The sequence below is a fragment of the Xenopus laevis genome, chromosome 6S (genome assembly GCF_017654675.1).
Source record: "Xenopus laevis strain J_2021 chromosome 6S, Xenopus_laevis_v10.1, whole genome shotgun sequence".
NCBI classification, from domain to species: Eukaryota; Metazoa; Chordata; class Amphibia; order Anura; family Pipidae; genus Xenopus; species Xenopus laevis.
Genome location: NC_054382.1, coordinates 129,461,341 through 129,476,488, shown reverse-complemented (window position 1 = coordinate 129,476,488; position 15,148 = coordinate 129,461,341). Strand labels below are relative to the sequence as shown.

General features: G+C 39.5%; 1 protein-coding gene across 1 annotated transcript; it reads left to right on the top strand.

The window, feature by feature from the left end:
* The first annotated feature begins 3,532 nt into the window (after positions 1-3,532).
* sqle.S (squalene epoxidase S homeolog) lies at positions 3,533-14,683 on the top strand. The gene is made up of 11 exons (XM_018223978.2): positions 3,533-4,675; positions 7,329-7,563; positions 7,682-7,862; positions 8,034-8,130; positions 8,362-8,475; positions 9,463-9,634; positions 10,460-10,555; positions 10,762-10,904; positions 11,225-11,321; positions 11,511-11,598; positions 11,982-14,683. Exons 1-11 carry the CDS (start codon positions 4,424-4,426, stop codon positions 12,172-12,174), a joined length of 1,668 nt encoding a protein of 555 aa, XP_018079467.1. The 5' UTR covers positions 3,533-4,423; the 3' UTR covers positions 12,175-14,683.
* Positions 14,684-15,148: the final 465 nt, after the last annotated feature.

Sequence of the window (15,148 nt, the reverse complement as noted above, 5' to 3'; positions counted from 1 at the left end):
CCAGAGAGCTTATAAGGTTAGTCGTTCCAAGGGTGTTAGAAAAGATGTGCAGTATTTTTGTCCCAAGTGTCCTAGCAAGCCTGCTTTGTGTTTCCAACCCTGTTTTGAGGTGTACCACACTGTGGAACACAATGAGAGGACTTGAATTCTGTGTTGTGTTGTGTTGGTAGGTTAGGGCTCTCTGGGTGGTAAAAGGATTTAGTAAATCTGTATAGTAAACTTGGCATGCCCTAGGTTTTTATGCACACACTAGCAGTAACTGGTTAGGTGTGCTGGAAAAATTGTGTTTTTTTTTGTGCAGTGGTTTTTTAGATTCAAGCCCCCATTGAGATCTAACATTTTGGCAGGTCCATACTTTGCTTATAACTAGGTTATAGATATTGATAATAAAAAAAAAGTTTCACAAGGCAAAAGATTTGGCACAGGGTGAGCAATTTGTTTGTGCAGTGTAGCAGTACAAACAATTGTATATAGGTTTGTTCTTAGTCTAGGCATTCAGCTTTTGTGTTGAGCTATGGTGCTTTAGGCCAGTTGTAGTGTTATGGATAACACTGATAGTATTGTGCTGGTGGTGTAGCCAACTGAGGTGCTGGTTGGCCGAGAGGGCACACGAGAGGGCGTGATAATATGTGGGATGATGGGCCTCTCTAATGCTGATGCCACATTTTTTTTTGTTTTTTTTTTTTACTGGCACCTCAAAAGCTCATCTATCAGCGCAGTTATCTATGGTTTTGTCTGTATTTCTGGGCAACATTTGCATTTGTTTTTGTAGATTTAGGCATCTCTGGATTTGTGGGTAGTATGTCTTCAGTTTTCTTGAATAGTAAAGGTTTTTGAGCACAGGTGACAGAAACACTAGGGTCTTCTGTTTAGATTTGTTCTTAGTGTAGGTATTCTTTCCTGAAAAGTTGTGGTTGGAACAATCTGTTTTTTTGTACTTGTAGCACATATTTAATATTTATGTGGTGTTTAGGTTAGACAAGTTGCAGTGGCTCTCTGAATAGGATTAGCACTTTGATTATGTACCATGCCTGTCACCAGTGGGGCACCAGCTTTTTTACAAACTTTTGGTGTGGATGATTTTAGCCCCAATCTTTATTGTTTTATTGCCACGTTAATTCCTAAACTTCTTAGAATTATATTCTTGGGCTAAATTTACTATGGATTCTGTTGGTAGACATTTTGTAAATGTGGTACAGATTTTGTCTTTGGTGAAATAGTGTAGGAAGAAGCACAAATTGGTATCGTAACACCACAGGACAGATGGAACTCAAAGCCGCTCCACTGAATTGAAACGGTTGAGTGAAATATATTTTGGGGTTAATTTGGGGTAGTAGCACCCAGATGCAGATCCATAGAGTAGTCCCAAAATTCTCCAGGAGAATTCTTGGGGATAAATCTAACTTTGTATATTGTCTTTTTTTCTCCACGTAGTAAAGCATGAATGGCATTCTCTGAATATTTGAAGGTGTTTATTTTCAAGAAATCTATAGTTTGTGGGGGTTATTTCATTGGTAATGGACAGTTTAGAATGAAATATGGATACATGCACATAAATTCACTGCCCCAATATTGGTCACCCACCCATAAAAGACCTTCATTCTCTCTGACCAATCACATTTCAATATTTCATAGGATATGACCAATGGGGCTGAGTTTGAATATGCCATCTGTATGTTTTGTACTAGGGTGCTGAGCTTAATGCTGTTTACCCCAAAAACCACACACCTTCCATCTAACCAATCAGATTGTGACACGCCACAGTACTGTAGTATTACAGCACCTGGAAACCTGCTATACACTGCAGTCTGACAGTTTTTCCATTTCTCATGACAGAAGCAGCCCTAGTTCCATTCATGGGCCAATAAACTGCAAACTCAGTCTGACAACAGAGCGTTATCAGCCCGGCCACCTTTACTCAAGAATACGTTGACACAACACAATCTGTGATATGGCTAGAATGATATGATCTACTGATATGGCTAGAATGATATGATCTACTGATATGGCTAGAATGAAATGATCTACTGATATGGCTAGAATGATATGATCTACTGATATGGCTAGAATGATATGGCTAGAATGATATGATCTACTGATATGGCTAGAATGATATGATCTACTGATATGGCTAGAATGAATGACACATTAAGATCTGAAAGTAATTTAACTCCCCATCAAGTAACTTGGTTATTAAAGGTTTTATTTTACTATGTGATTCTGGCACAAATACTTAAATACCAGCAGCCCCAGCTCAGAACAAGCAGAGAGGAGGCATACGTATCATGTGAAACATAGAATTATAAGTATTTGTCAACAAAAGCCAATGTACATATTAATGATCATAGGTGCTACAAAAATGGCTTTCAACTTACTACTCAATCACCCCACAGTACAGCTTGGCTTACTACTCAGACTATCACAAAGCTACTACCCCCTCCAAAATAAAATAAAAACATGCTTCCAAGCTAATTTTCCAGTACTTTCCAATCCCACAGTATTATACAACTCCCACCCTATGTAGCCCTATCAGTTCCCCTAAAGGTGGCCATAGACGCAAAGATCCGCTCGTTTGGCAACATCGGCAAACGAGTGGATCTTGCCATTAACGAGCATGGCTATATCGGGGGTAATCTGATTGTTCGGCCGTATGGCGGAACCATCCGATTACGATGCGCAATGGGATCGGTCGGGTCAAAATCAACCCTGACCGATCGACCAAACGACCGATCTTCGCCGGACGAAAGATTTCGGCACACGCCACACACGATCTGAAAATCAGACGAAACGAGGATCTGTGTGTCTATGGCCACCTTAAGTATGAAAGTCTAGTACAGAATGCACTGTGAATGGCACAACCCAACCCCAAAAACTAAACACAAACAAAATACTGTGATTTCTCAAATACAGAACTTGAACTATTTTCCCTCACAGGAGGTGACAGCAATTTAGAAGAGAGGGAGGAGGGAGTTGTTGCACAGGAATGCAGGGAAGGAAGCAGCAGTATAGGGAATGTAAGTGGAGGGGCGGAGCAGTAACTGACAAGAGGGGGGGGGAGCAGAATGTTCCACAGTCACAGCATGCTGATAATTAACCATTTCAGGGACTGTAGCAGAAAAACAGAGTGGGTTAAACACTCAGAAACCGCAGACTGAGGGGCCACAGGACTAAGAGATATATATATATATAGTCTTATGAAGGATCAGCACACTGTTCTGTAGTGAAGTAATAGTGTTTATTTTCAAACAAAACACATTTTTATCACTACAGAACAGTGTGTGCTGATCCTTCATAAGACTATATACGATTTATTGATCGTGCACCACTGGCAACATCTGTCTGAGTGCTGGTACTGTGGGACTGCATATATATATATATATATATATATATATATATATATACTATACAAAGGCTTTCCCTTTTCTACACACAGTTACAACACAATAATTACACACAGTAACGACACAATAATAACACACAGTAACTACAAACAATAATAACACACAGTAACTACAAACAATAACAAGTTACAGCCCACCTAGAAAAGAAATAAATACACGCTTGTACATTTTGCAGACAGCCCTGTACTACCCTCCCACCACATACAGAATAATCCACCTTCCCAGTCCCACTCGGGCTCCCTCCACTCACACACAGTGGGTTTGTCCTCCCACATAGGTACATTCTCACACCACTGACTCAAACCTTCCTCCTTCCCATCTGGGCTCCTCCCCTCCTTGCCGTGACATCACATCACACTAGAGCTGCTCCGGCACGCCCTCACGTCTGCAGCAAAGTGTCCGACCCCTCCCATTGGCTGCTTGCCTCATAGTGTGAGCTCTGCTCACCACACATAACGAATCCTATTGGCTGCATTAAAACCCCGCCCTCACCCTATTGGTTGCATGGCAACTGAAGCCGGGATGCTGAGGTTGAGTCTGATTCCTCATCCATCCACATGTAATGTCACTATAAACCACAGCCCGGCACTCGTCCCCGGCCAATGTTGGGGCAGACACCACAGACAGCTTATTGCCTTCCAGGCCGGGTAATCCTACAGCTGAATCCTAGTAACTGTGTATAAGGAGGCAGGGAACGGAGCAGCTGGTGTGATCAGCCTGACAGACTTAGTACACACCCCTTGTGTGAGAGTGAAGAGAAAGCACACGCCCCCTGACTGGTTCTTGATCACTAGTCTGGCCAAACAGGAGCCACTACTGACACCATCAACTGACAGTTACTGGACTGACATCCCTGTGGACTGGGCTGCTTCTGTCGTTCTGATCCATCTCATTCCTTCCACATGGACTTGAATATTTAGCATTTTGAAAATAATTCTTTTTTGGGGGAGGGCTACTCTGACACATAAAGAAGAGATCTACTACATCAACCTGCCTGGCATCCAACACTTTCTGGGGACAAGATGTGGACCTTTCTGGGGGTGGCCACCTTCACCTACGTCTATAAGAAGTGCGATGAGTTGTTGAACACCTCCCGGCAGGAGCTGATAGTGGCCGGCCTTTTGTGTTGCACCGCAGGACTGGTCCTGTCAGTCCTCCACTATAGGGGCAGGCTGGGCTCTAGGAAATCAGCTGTGAAAGGAACTGGACTCATCTCCCGGGTTTTGAATGGGCCTCCACAACGGGGAAATCTCAGGCAGAAAGGAGCTAAAAAGGTATTGGTTATGTCTATCTACCCTTATGCACCTATGTGAGTAGAAGCTGATAAGTACACAAGCACAGTAACCCAGTAACAATTCACGGTGCCCACACATGGGCAGGTTCTGGCTTCCAACTTGGCTGCTAGCCTACTGCCCCGTGTGTGCATTCCCAGATCCATGTCTGATGGAGATCGTTTTGGGTGGAACTGGGCAGGTAGGGGAATCCAGCTGACTAAGGGTCCAGGGCTGATAAAATTGGATTTGGTCAAAATACTTGCTACTTTGGTGACCTTGCTAATCCAGCAGAATCTTACATGTATGGATAGATTTGTACTTGTTTGATCACTCAAAATTATAGCTAGTGTTTTGTCTTATAAATAAGAAACATCCAACCTTCGGTTTTTCTACCTACTGGGGAATTACGACATTTACTGTGTCCAGATTCTGGGAGTTGCAGTTCACAAACAACTGAAGGGCCACATGAAAATAGCAATTCTTCTACAATATAATTTGACCTCTGTTCTTTCATGGATATTTCCCTTTTAAGGGGCCTGTCTCATGCAGGGAACATCCCCTTCTGCCTCCCGTCAGTCCTAAAACCTGCCCCAACCACAAAATGCCATTTTATCACCTGTTTATGGTGTGTTTTCTATAAAACAATGTTTCCAGTGGTCCCTTTACACAACAATACAAAATATAGATAAGGAATGGCTGGGACTACTACAGTTCTGTCCCCCGTAGCCCCATCATGGATCCCCATTTTCACATATAAAATCACCTTAGCCTTTTTTATTTTCTAGTATCATTGTATATCCTTTATCATAGTAGACACAGCAAAGGATCCCTAAGTAACCCATGACTAGGATACTATGGAATGGGGCACACCCAATATATATATATATATATATATATATATATATATATATATATATATATATATATATATATATATATATATATAGCGTCGAGGAAGGTACGCACTCACAGGTCTTATGAAGAAAAAATGGTGTTTATTATTCAAAACACCATTTTTTCTTCATAAGACCTGTGAGTGCGTACCTTCCTCGACGCTGTTGTTCTACTTTTTGGGCTTATCGCACCCAGGCAACATTTACCTACTTACGTGTTGTGCTGGCCTCCAATAGTTTCTATATATATATATATATATATATATATATATATATATATATATATATATATATATATATATATATATATATATATATATATATATATATATATCTATATCTATATATATATATATCTATATATATATAGATATATATATATAGATATATATATATATATAGATATAGATAGATATATATAGATATATATATATATAGATATATATATATATAGATATATATAGATATATATAGATATATATATATATATATAGATATATATAGATATATATAGATATATATAGATATATATAGATATATATATATATAGATATATATAGATATATATATATATAGATATATATAGAGATATATATATATATATATATATATATATATATATATATATATATATATATATATATATATATATAATTATGTGATAACTCACTATTCAAATTAGAATGATTACAAATTCCTATGAAATTTGGTTGTATAATGTGCTAGCCCAGAAGTGTAAACTGATGCTCATTTCAATTATTGACATGAAGGAGATATGAGGCCTACTGGGAGTGCAAGAAGGCTGGGACCCAGACTAAGGTGGTAAAAACTAAAGGTAATTCAGGGATATCCAAAATGCTCCCCTCCCTGGTCTGACTGTGGTTCATGCACCTTCTATTGCAAATTACACCTTCATTTTGCTTCTTAGACGCTTCATGATTTAAAATGTATCTTTTATATATTCCCCAGAGATTTATAAACATTATGCATAATTAACAATAGTGTCTGCCCCAGTAGAACACACTCTAATCCACTATCAACGCGCATGTATGTTTCTGAGGTGTGGGAGGAAACTGAAGAAATCCATGCAAACACCGGCAGAACATACAAACTCCTTGCAGATAGTGTCCTGGCTGGAATTGAACCTAGGAACCCATAGTTGTAATAATAGGTGTGATAATAATGATAGAATGTTTTACGTGTTGGATAGAATGGTGAATTTCTGCAGGATAGAAGGTATAGCAAAGGATGGTGGCAGTGTTTTGTCACATTGACGTATTCGAAACATGTGACATGTTTCGAATACGTCTAGTTTAGAGTCTATGTTAGGGCACAAAGTATCTCAGATCTAATAACTCTCAGCAGCCAATTAGAAGTTTGATTCAATTCAACATGTTTCGAATACGTCTAATTTAGAGTCTATGTTAGGGCACAAAGTATCTCAGATCTAGTAACTCTCAGCAGCCAATTAGAAGTTTGATTCAATTCAACAGTAGCGATGGGCGAATTTATTCGCCAGGCGCGAATTCGCTGCGAATTTGTGCGAATTCGCGCAATTCGCCGCCAGCGAATAAATTCGTGAAACGCCCGCGGAAATTTGCTTGAAAAAAACGGGCACTGACGTAAAAAAAAAACGGGCGCCGGCGCAGTTTCGCCGTTTCGAGAAACGGTGCAAATTCGCCCATCACTATTCAACAGTAAAGTGTAACTATTATGGATGCCACCTAACCTATTGTGCATTCTCCTTTTTGTAAATGCAGAGCAAAACAGACAAACATCTACTAGAAGCAGATTCTGAATCTGATAACAAAACCTTTGATCCAGAAGTTGTTATTGTGGGATCTGGAGTCCTTGGCTCAGCTTTAGCCACAGTGATGGCAAGAGAAGGCAGAAAGGTGGCAGTGATCGAAAGAGATATGAAAGAACCTGATCGTATAGTGGGGGAATTACTGCAGCCTGGAGGATATCAAGTTCTTAAGGACCTCGGCCTTGGTGGTGAGTGCAAAATATCTTGTTACCTGATCGTGTGATGAGTTCTCTGTAGGTTTAATATTCTAATGAACTTTCTGTAGGCACCCACTAGACTAGATGATTACATGATGTATGTTTGCAGATGCGGTGGAAGGCCTGGATGCCCATGTTGTGCATGGATATGTTGTTCATGATTTTGAGAGTAAAGCAGAAGTGGAGATCCCTTACCCTCTGAATGAAGAGAAGCAGTTGCAGTGTGGACGAGCTTTCCACCATGGCCGATTTATCATGGGTCTCCGGAAACTGGCTGTGGCTGAGAGCAAGTAAGTCACAATTAAATCCTCAGTCATATAGTTGTGCCCAGTATGTTCTATAAATGGCACTTGACTCAAGCGCAGTGCTGCATGGTCTGTATGATACCACTGGTATCCCAGTTATTGGAATATGAACACTCCTCTTGTACCTTCCTCTAACTTTTCTCGTTTCTCACACAGCGTTAGGATTATCGAAGGGTCAGTGACTCAACTACTCGAAGAAAATGACATTGTAATTGGAGTGCAATACAGAGACAAAGAGACAGGCGATACCAAGGTATTGTGTGAATAGGAGGCATCAATACGCTTACTATAATATTATTATAAAATGATAGATACAATATCCTCAGCAAAAAAATGTAATCCACTTGTGATTAATCAGTGTTTTTCAATAGCAGGAATGTTGATAAGGTTCCCCATAAATACAGTACAGATGGATGTGAATAAGGTGGAGAAATTTAGAACTGTTAGATTTTGGAATTCAAAATGTGTCTTTGTACCACCACAGGCGCTCCACGCCCCTTTGACGGTTGTTGCTGATGGCGTTTTCTCCAAATTCCGGAAAAATCTCATTACTGGACAAGTCAAAGTATCCTCTCACTTTGTGGGCTGTATTTTGAAGGTAGGGACAACTGCTCTATGGGTTTTTACAAAGGCAGGCTATGATTGGCAACTTTTGTTATGGCTCCCTGAGCTTCTGACTGATCAGTTTTGACTGCACCACACACTGTAATGTTAGATCAGGGGTCCCCAACCTTTTTCACCCGTGAGCAACATTCAGATTTAAAAAGAGTTGGGGAGCAACACAAGCACGGAAAATGTTCCTGGGTGGTGCCAAATAAGGGTTGTGATTGACTATTGGTAGCCCCTATGTAGACTTGCAGCCTCTAGGAGGGTCTGTTTGGCAGTACATCTGGTTTTTATGCAACCAAAACTTGCCTCCAAGCCTGAAATTCAAAAATAAGCTCCTGCTTTGAGGCCACTGGGAGCAACATCCAAGGGGTTGGAGAGCAACATGTTGCTCACGAGCTACTGGTTGGGGATCACTGTGTTAGATGGTTTCCTATCAGGTAATGCACAGTCCAAGGCCAAAGTTGATTAGCTCGTATCTCATATGTATCTCCTAAATGTGAACATCCAGCTGCACGCCAAAACATGGGTCAAACCAATTTATTATAATGTAGTAGTGCTAAACAAAGGACACAGTTACTTTAAGGGAATCTATACTCCTGAACATTGCAACATATATCCCATATTTGAAAAATAAAGTTGTTTATGATGAATACTAATATGGGATAAAATACCAATATGGGATTATCCAGTGGCACTTATTATTAAAGCCTGCCTCCTCCAATTTGTATGATCAAACCAAGGAATCACATTCTGTACATTCTAGTTTACATCAGCCAATGAATAGACAGAGGAGTGTTTTTTACTCCCACACCTCTTCTGTAAGTGCCAGTTTCATAAGACTTGTTGGTAGGCCATATTGGTTGCACTGTTGATGTAGTCAAAGCTTACTAAAGAACATTCAACACCATAAGAAAGATATCTGTCTATGCTGGTAATTCCACATGTAAAGATTAAATCTTTATCATTTTCTTCTCAGAACTCACCACAATTTAAAGCCAATCACGCAGAGCTGGTTCTGGCCAACCCAAGCCCAGTATTGATTTACCAGATATCATCAACTGAGACTCGTGTCCTGGTAGATATCAGAGGGGACATGCCCAAGAATCTGAAAGAATACATGATTGAGAAGATCCTGCCACAGCTTCCTGGTGAGAACAGCTCTTTTATCTGTATAACCCTACTTCTTTTTAAATGAGTGGGAGCTACTATACTAGACAAAGACTCCAGTAAAGCTCTGTACATTTTATTGCCTTCTAAGTTAATAATAATTATAATTTGTCACCCTAATATACAGTGGGGTATGTTTGACACTGTAGTGTCAATTTATTAGTACACATTGATCATATTGCACTTTCATTGTATTTGATTTGTAGTTTAGTGATGCCATTGTGAGATTCTCTCATTATCTCTTTAAAGGAGACGGAAAGCTACTGATGCATTTTATTGCCAATAGATTAGCTGCAATAGTGCAAGATAGAATATGTTTATTCTGTAGAATGTTTTACCATACCTGAGTAAAAATCTCTAGAAGCTCTCTGTTTGTTTAGGAAAGCAGCAGCCATATTAGCTTGTTGTGACATCACTTCCTGCCTGAGTCTCTCCCTGCTCACTTATAGCTCTGGGCTCAGATTACAGCAGAGAAGGGAGGGGAGCAAATTGAGCATGCTAAGGCCTAAGCCCTGGAGGTTTAAGCTGAAGGCTGAAAGTCTGATACAGAAGCCCATGAGTACACAATAGAAGGAAAGAAATGTAGTGTTTCTTTTGACAGAGGACTCAGAGCAGCACTGCTTTAAGGGTTTACCGGTATATTTAGGTGGACCTTTCTGATAAGGCTTACTTAGTTTTAACCCTTCCTTCTCTTTTAAAGCTTGTTCCTTGAAGGGACAGTTACTCAAATTACTGCTGCCACCCTGACCATTGACTGTTCTTGACTATGTTTTAACCTCCCCCTGCCCTCCTGCTTCTAATTTCAGATCATCTGAAGGATCCATTTCACTATGCAGTAGAAAATGACAGGTTGAGAACAATGCCAGCAAGTTTCCTTCCACCCTCTCCGGTAGATAAAAAGGGTAAGTAGCATGTGACTCAGGAAGAGATCAGCACCTTAAGGGGAAACAATAGCTAATATACTTTCCATAATAAGACCTGTTATTCTCCAAAGCCTTAGGTATTACAGCTGTTAAAAGCTGTAAAAGATAAAGATAATTTGCCTAGTGCCAGCACCTCACCTTCAAGTGAGCATTCAGACATTCCCTCTATTGTATTTTTTTTTTAGGAGTCTTACTTTTAGGAGATGCTTACAACATGAGGCACCCACTGACAGGCGGTGGGATGAGTGTGGTGTTGAATGACGTGATGATCTGGAGAGACCTTCTTCAGGACCTGCCTGACCTGTCCCAACATTCAGAAGTTTTACAGGTATGAAGTTACAGAGTGCAATGTATTCCAAGCATTCCCTAACATTGGGATATACAGAAGCTAAACTAGATTATAGAATATGTGCCATTAGGGAGTTAGATAAATTCATGGAATATTTATTGTACTGTATGAAGCTGTACCTAGACGTATTAAAATGTTATTTTCTTGACTTGTGATGTGCAACTTGTAACACAACACCTGCACACACAACATGGTACCTTTACAATGTAGAATATGCATCTATTTACTCTTGCCACTCGTTTACAATGTTATATTAGCCTCTTCATATATTATAACTGTGTCTCACATGTTGTTCACAGGCCAAGAAGTCATTTTATTGGTCTAGGAAGAAGACCCACTCCTTTGTGGTCAATGTTCTAGCCCAGGCACTATATGAGCTGTTTGCTGCTACAGATGGTACGTTTTGGCTATTAAAAACAGAATGGGGGTTACTGAGTTCAACAGCAATGATCTTTGGCAGCTAAAGTATAGTTCCCAGCATTCTTATCCAGGTAGCATCTGGGAATATAAATCAACAACTGCAGAGTTGAAGGTTGGGTAGCCCTGCTGAAGAGGTTGTATACTAATGATGTATTATATACACAGATTCCCTGTACCAGCTGAGAAGGGCCTGTTTCAACTACTTCAAGCTTGGGGGAGAGTGTGTCGCTGGTCCTGTTGGACTCCTGTCTGTGTAAGTAAATATTCATCAATATGCACTATTCGACATATAATGGAGGATATGCGATGAGTAGGATGTCCAAATGTATACTGCAGCAGATGCCCACTTAGATTATGAATATGCACAATGTATATGTTTGTCTTTTATTGGCAGTGGACAAGGTAATGGAACATGTACTATTAATGGTTTAGTCTCCATTTGGTATTGCCCTAATATAGAGTCATTTAATGGGATTATGCTATGAGGTCCCTAAGGGAAGGACAAAGGTGTGAATGCACATAGAAATTCTAACTGCCAATCTGTAGAAGCTACAGCCATCAAAATATTGTCCAATATTTAGAGGGGAAAGGAATGTTTATCTCTGTGTATACCAATCTTTTTCTTCATTCCTGCAGGGTGTCTCCCAAACCTTTGCTGCTCATTGGCCATTTCTTTGCTGTGGCACTTTATGCTGTCTACATTTGCTTCAAGAATGAGCCCTGGTTGACCAAGCCCAGAGCCTTGTTCAAAAGCACCGCTGTATTATACCGCGCCTGTTCTGTGATATTTCCTCTTATATACTCTGAGATGAAGTATTTGGTCTACTGAAACCATGTGTGGGATTGTGAGATACTGAACATGTAGGATGTGGAACCCCAACGGTGCAATCAGTTAGGTTCATCTTCACTGGTGACCTGACAGACTGATAAATGCTATTCACGCAATTCCAGTGGTTAATTGAGATATTATGAAGTACGGCATTTACAGTTACAAATGGCAAATAATTCAAGGCGAATGGCGTCTGCTTATGGAACTAAAAAGAAAATATTTTGGTGCATTTGTGTGGATGAGATTTACAATTCCTATTTTCAATATTTATTTGCTTTTATTTAAAGCTGCTCTTGTAAAGGCCTCCAGCATCCTGAAAACTGGAATGTTTGGAGAAAGCTTTACCTGTGAATTTCCTAGGCTCCATTCTCTACTAAATTCATCTAAGGTATGAAATATCTTCACCTGACTGAACCACGTCCTTATATCTGTACTATGCATACCCAGATGGAGTTGTGGAGCACGAGCTGATCTACATCCAATTAATGCTACTGACTTTGGTGGAGTGCATAGCAGATGGCCAAAGCACATACAGCCTCTGAGAATGGGAACTCGCACCGGCCTTCTTTACTTGTCTCTAAGAACACATTAGAACTGAACATTTTTTCTTGGGACACAAAATGTGCCTACACACCCTCATCTTGTGATTTTTCTTTGGACTCAGTAACAGAAACTACACAAGCAAAAATAATTGGGTTGGAAGGTCACAGTCTCACCCTACAGTTTAGTAGGCACTTCATCTCACTTGGTGGTGAAAACTAACTTTTATGAGATGAACATAATAGTGGTCAAAGGTCTTTAACTTAGCCCAGAGTCTTGCGTTTGTTTCTAACCAGGGGTAGTTTACCTTCAAGTTAACTTTTAGCATAGTAAGGCATGTCCTAGTCCAGGCAATTTTTCAATTGGTTTTTATGTTTTATAATTTTAGAATGATTTTACATTTTCTGCTGGCTCTTCCCAGCATTCCAATGGGGGTCACTGACCCTGACAGCTAAAATTTTTGGTTTTATATTTTATCACTTGTTTTTCTATTCAGGATTCTCCTATTAATCTTCCAGAACCCTAATTGCTAGGGTAAAGTGCACTGGATAGCTAATGAAATTCCAAACTGGAGTGAAACATTAAAACCCTTAACGAGCTGTCACTACTGTCAATATAATACAATATAATTTTCTACACAATACTAAAGGTTAAGTTTAAGATGAACTACCCCTTTGAAAAGAGCATTGCAACTACGCCATCTACAATGTAATATAGAAAAAGGAGACGCTAGAAAACAATGGTGGATTTTGCCTTACACATTTCAAATCAATAGGTAACTTATTGGTCTTTCACAGTTATAATGATAGCAAGGAGCTGATAATTAATATATAATGGTTTATCAACCAGAAGCCTGACTGATATGTACATTTGATTGCACATGTAAAGTTATGTTTCCTTGCATGGTGGTGATTGTACAATACATGATAACACCACAACGGACAAGTATATGTTATAACATTCTCACTAAAAAAATTGCTAAGGAAAACATTCCTCTATTCTTATTTTGGAAGTTTTCCTACTTAATGTCTTTAATGGGAGTGTCTTTAATGGGAGTTAGGAAAGGGCGGAAAGTTTAATACGCAGACAAAGATCTATATGCAGATATTTTTGTACAGATTATTACACAAGTATTGTGTAAGTGTATTTTTATTTTTTTTATATCTTGGGGCATTTTGTGTACAATGTTCCCCTTTAACAGGAAATGTTAATTTTTGCAAATTAAAATGGATTTGTGTACTGTTCTTACCGCATACTTTGCATTAATTTCACAGTCTTTAGTTGGCAACACATTTAGACTAGGACTAGTTTTACATACACAGAGACTAAACAGAGCCTAGTATTGTATTAGTGGCCCCCAAAAGAAAAAAGGGACAAGTAGGATAGAAGCAAATCTAGGGCCATGCTAAAACTGACGGGAGGAGAATCTAACGGCGAGCGTATTTCAGTGAAAAAATCCTGGGTTGGCCGAAATAGTGGAGAAACGAGAGCCAAAATCAGATACCACCTGGCCCTAGAGGATGAATAAAGGTAAAAAAAGAATATCGAATAAGGGAGTAGATCAATGTTAATAGATCAGTCATAAAAAGTCTTCTATTTGTACTCTTTTTACTCTACCTGGAGCAATGGCACTATATAAATAACAATAAAGACAAGGGTGAATGAAGGAAAGAACTAAAGGCAGATTGATCAAGTTAGTGATATTGTACTGCTATAATACAACTGTAAATTATTTTCTGATAGACTCAAGATGGTGCAACCTAGGCCTACCAAGCTATAGAAGACCGTGGTAAATCTTGGCCAAGCCAGGCAGATGATGTATATAGGACATTACCTTCTGCAAAGCACAAACACAAAACAACATTTGACAGTGGTGACAAGAACAGGGCCAATTCAAGTTAACTTCTATGATAAGAGGCAACATGGGAATTGTAGAATGTTTCAGTAATGGAGGTGGTACCAATTAAAAATAAGTGAATACTTTTGCCATGTATGTTCAATATTTATTTTTCTTTAATTCCAAGATATTAAGGGATACATGTGCTGTTAATATGGATGAATTTTGTTACAACAGCGCCACCTGCTGGTCAGTTTCCCACCAGTCTGACCACCAAGTAGTCAAGGAATTTGTCAGGAGAAAGAAAGAGGCTGCTCTGATGTTCTTCTGCTTGGGAATCGAATTAGAAACCTTTCTCAATTTTTTCCTAAGCAATTACTCCTGCTATACTGCTACACAAAGGGAAATTGAATAAAAAACATTTTTAACTATAGACTATCTCGAATAGTTGAATGTACATGTGGCATGTCATGTTTTTCATTCAATTGTCTGGAGCACATTTTGTGGACATCAAGTGTAATTGTCCTACACCAGATTCCAAGTAGCTACCACTGAATAGGCTGCAGCTTCCCAGCCCTGGGAAGAACTCTTGACCTT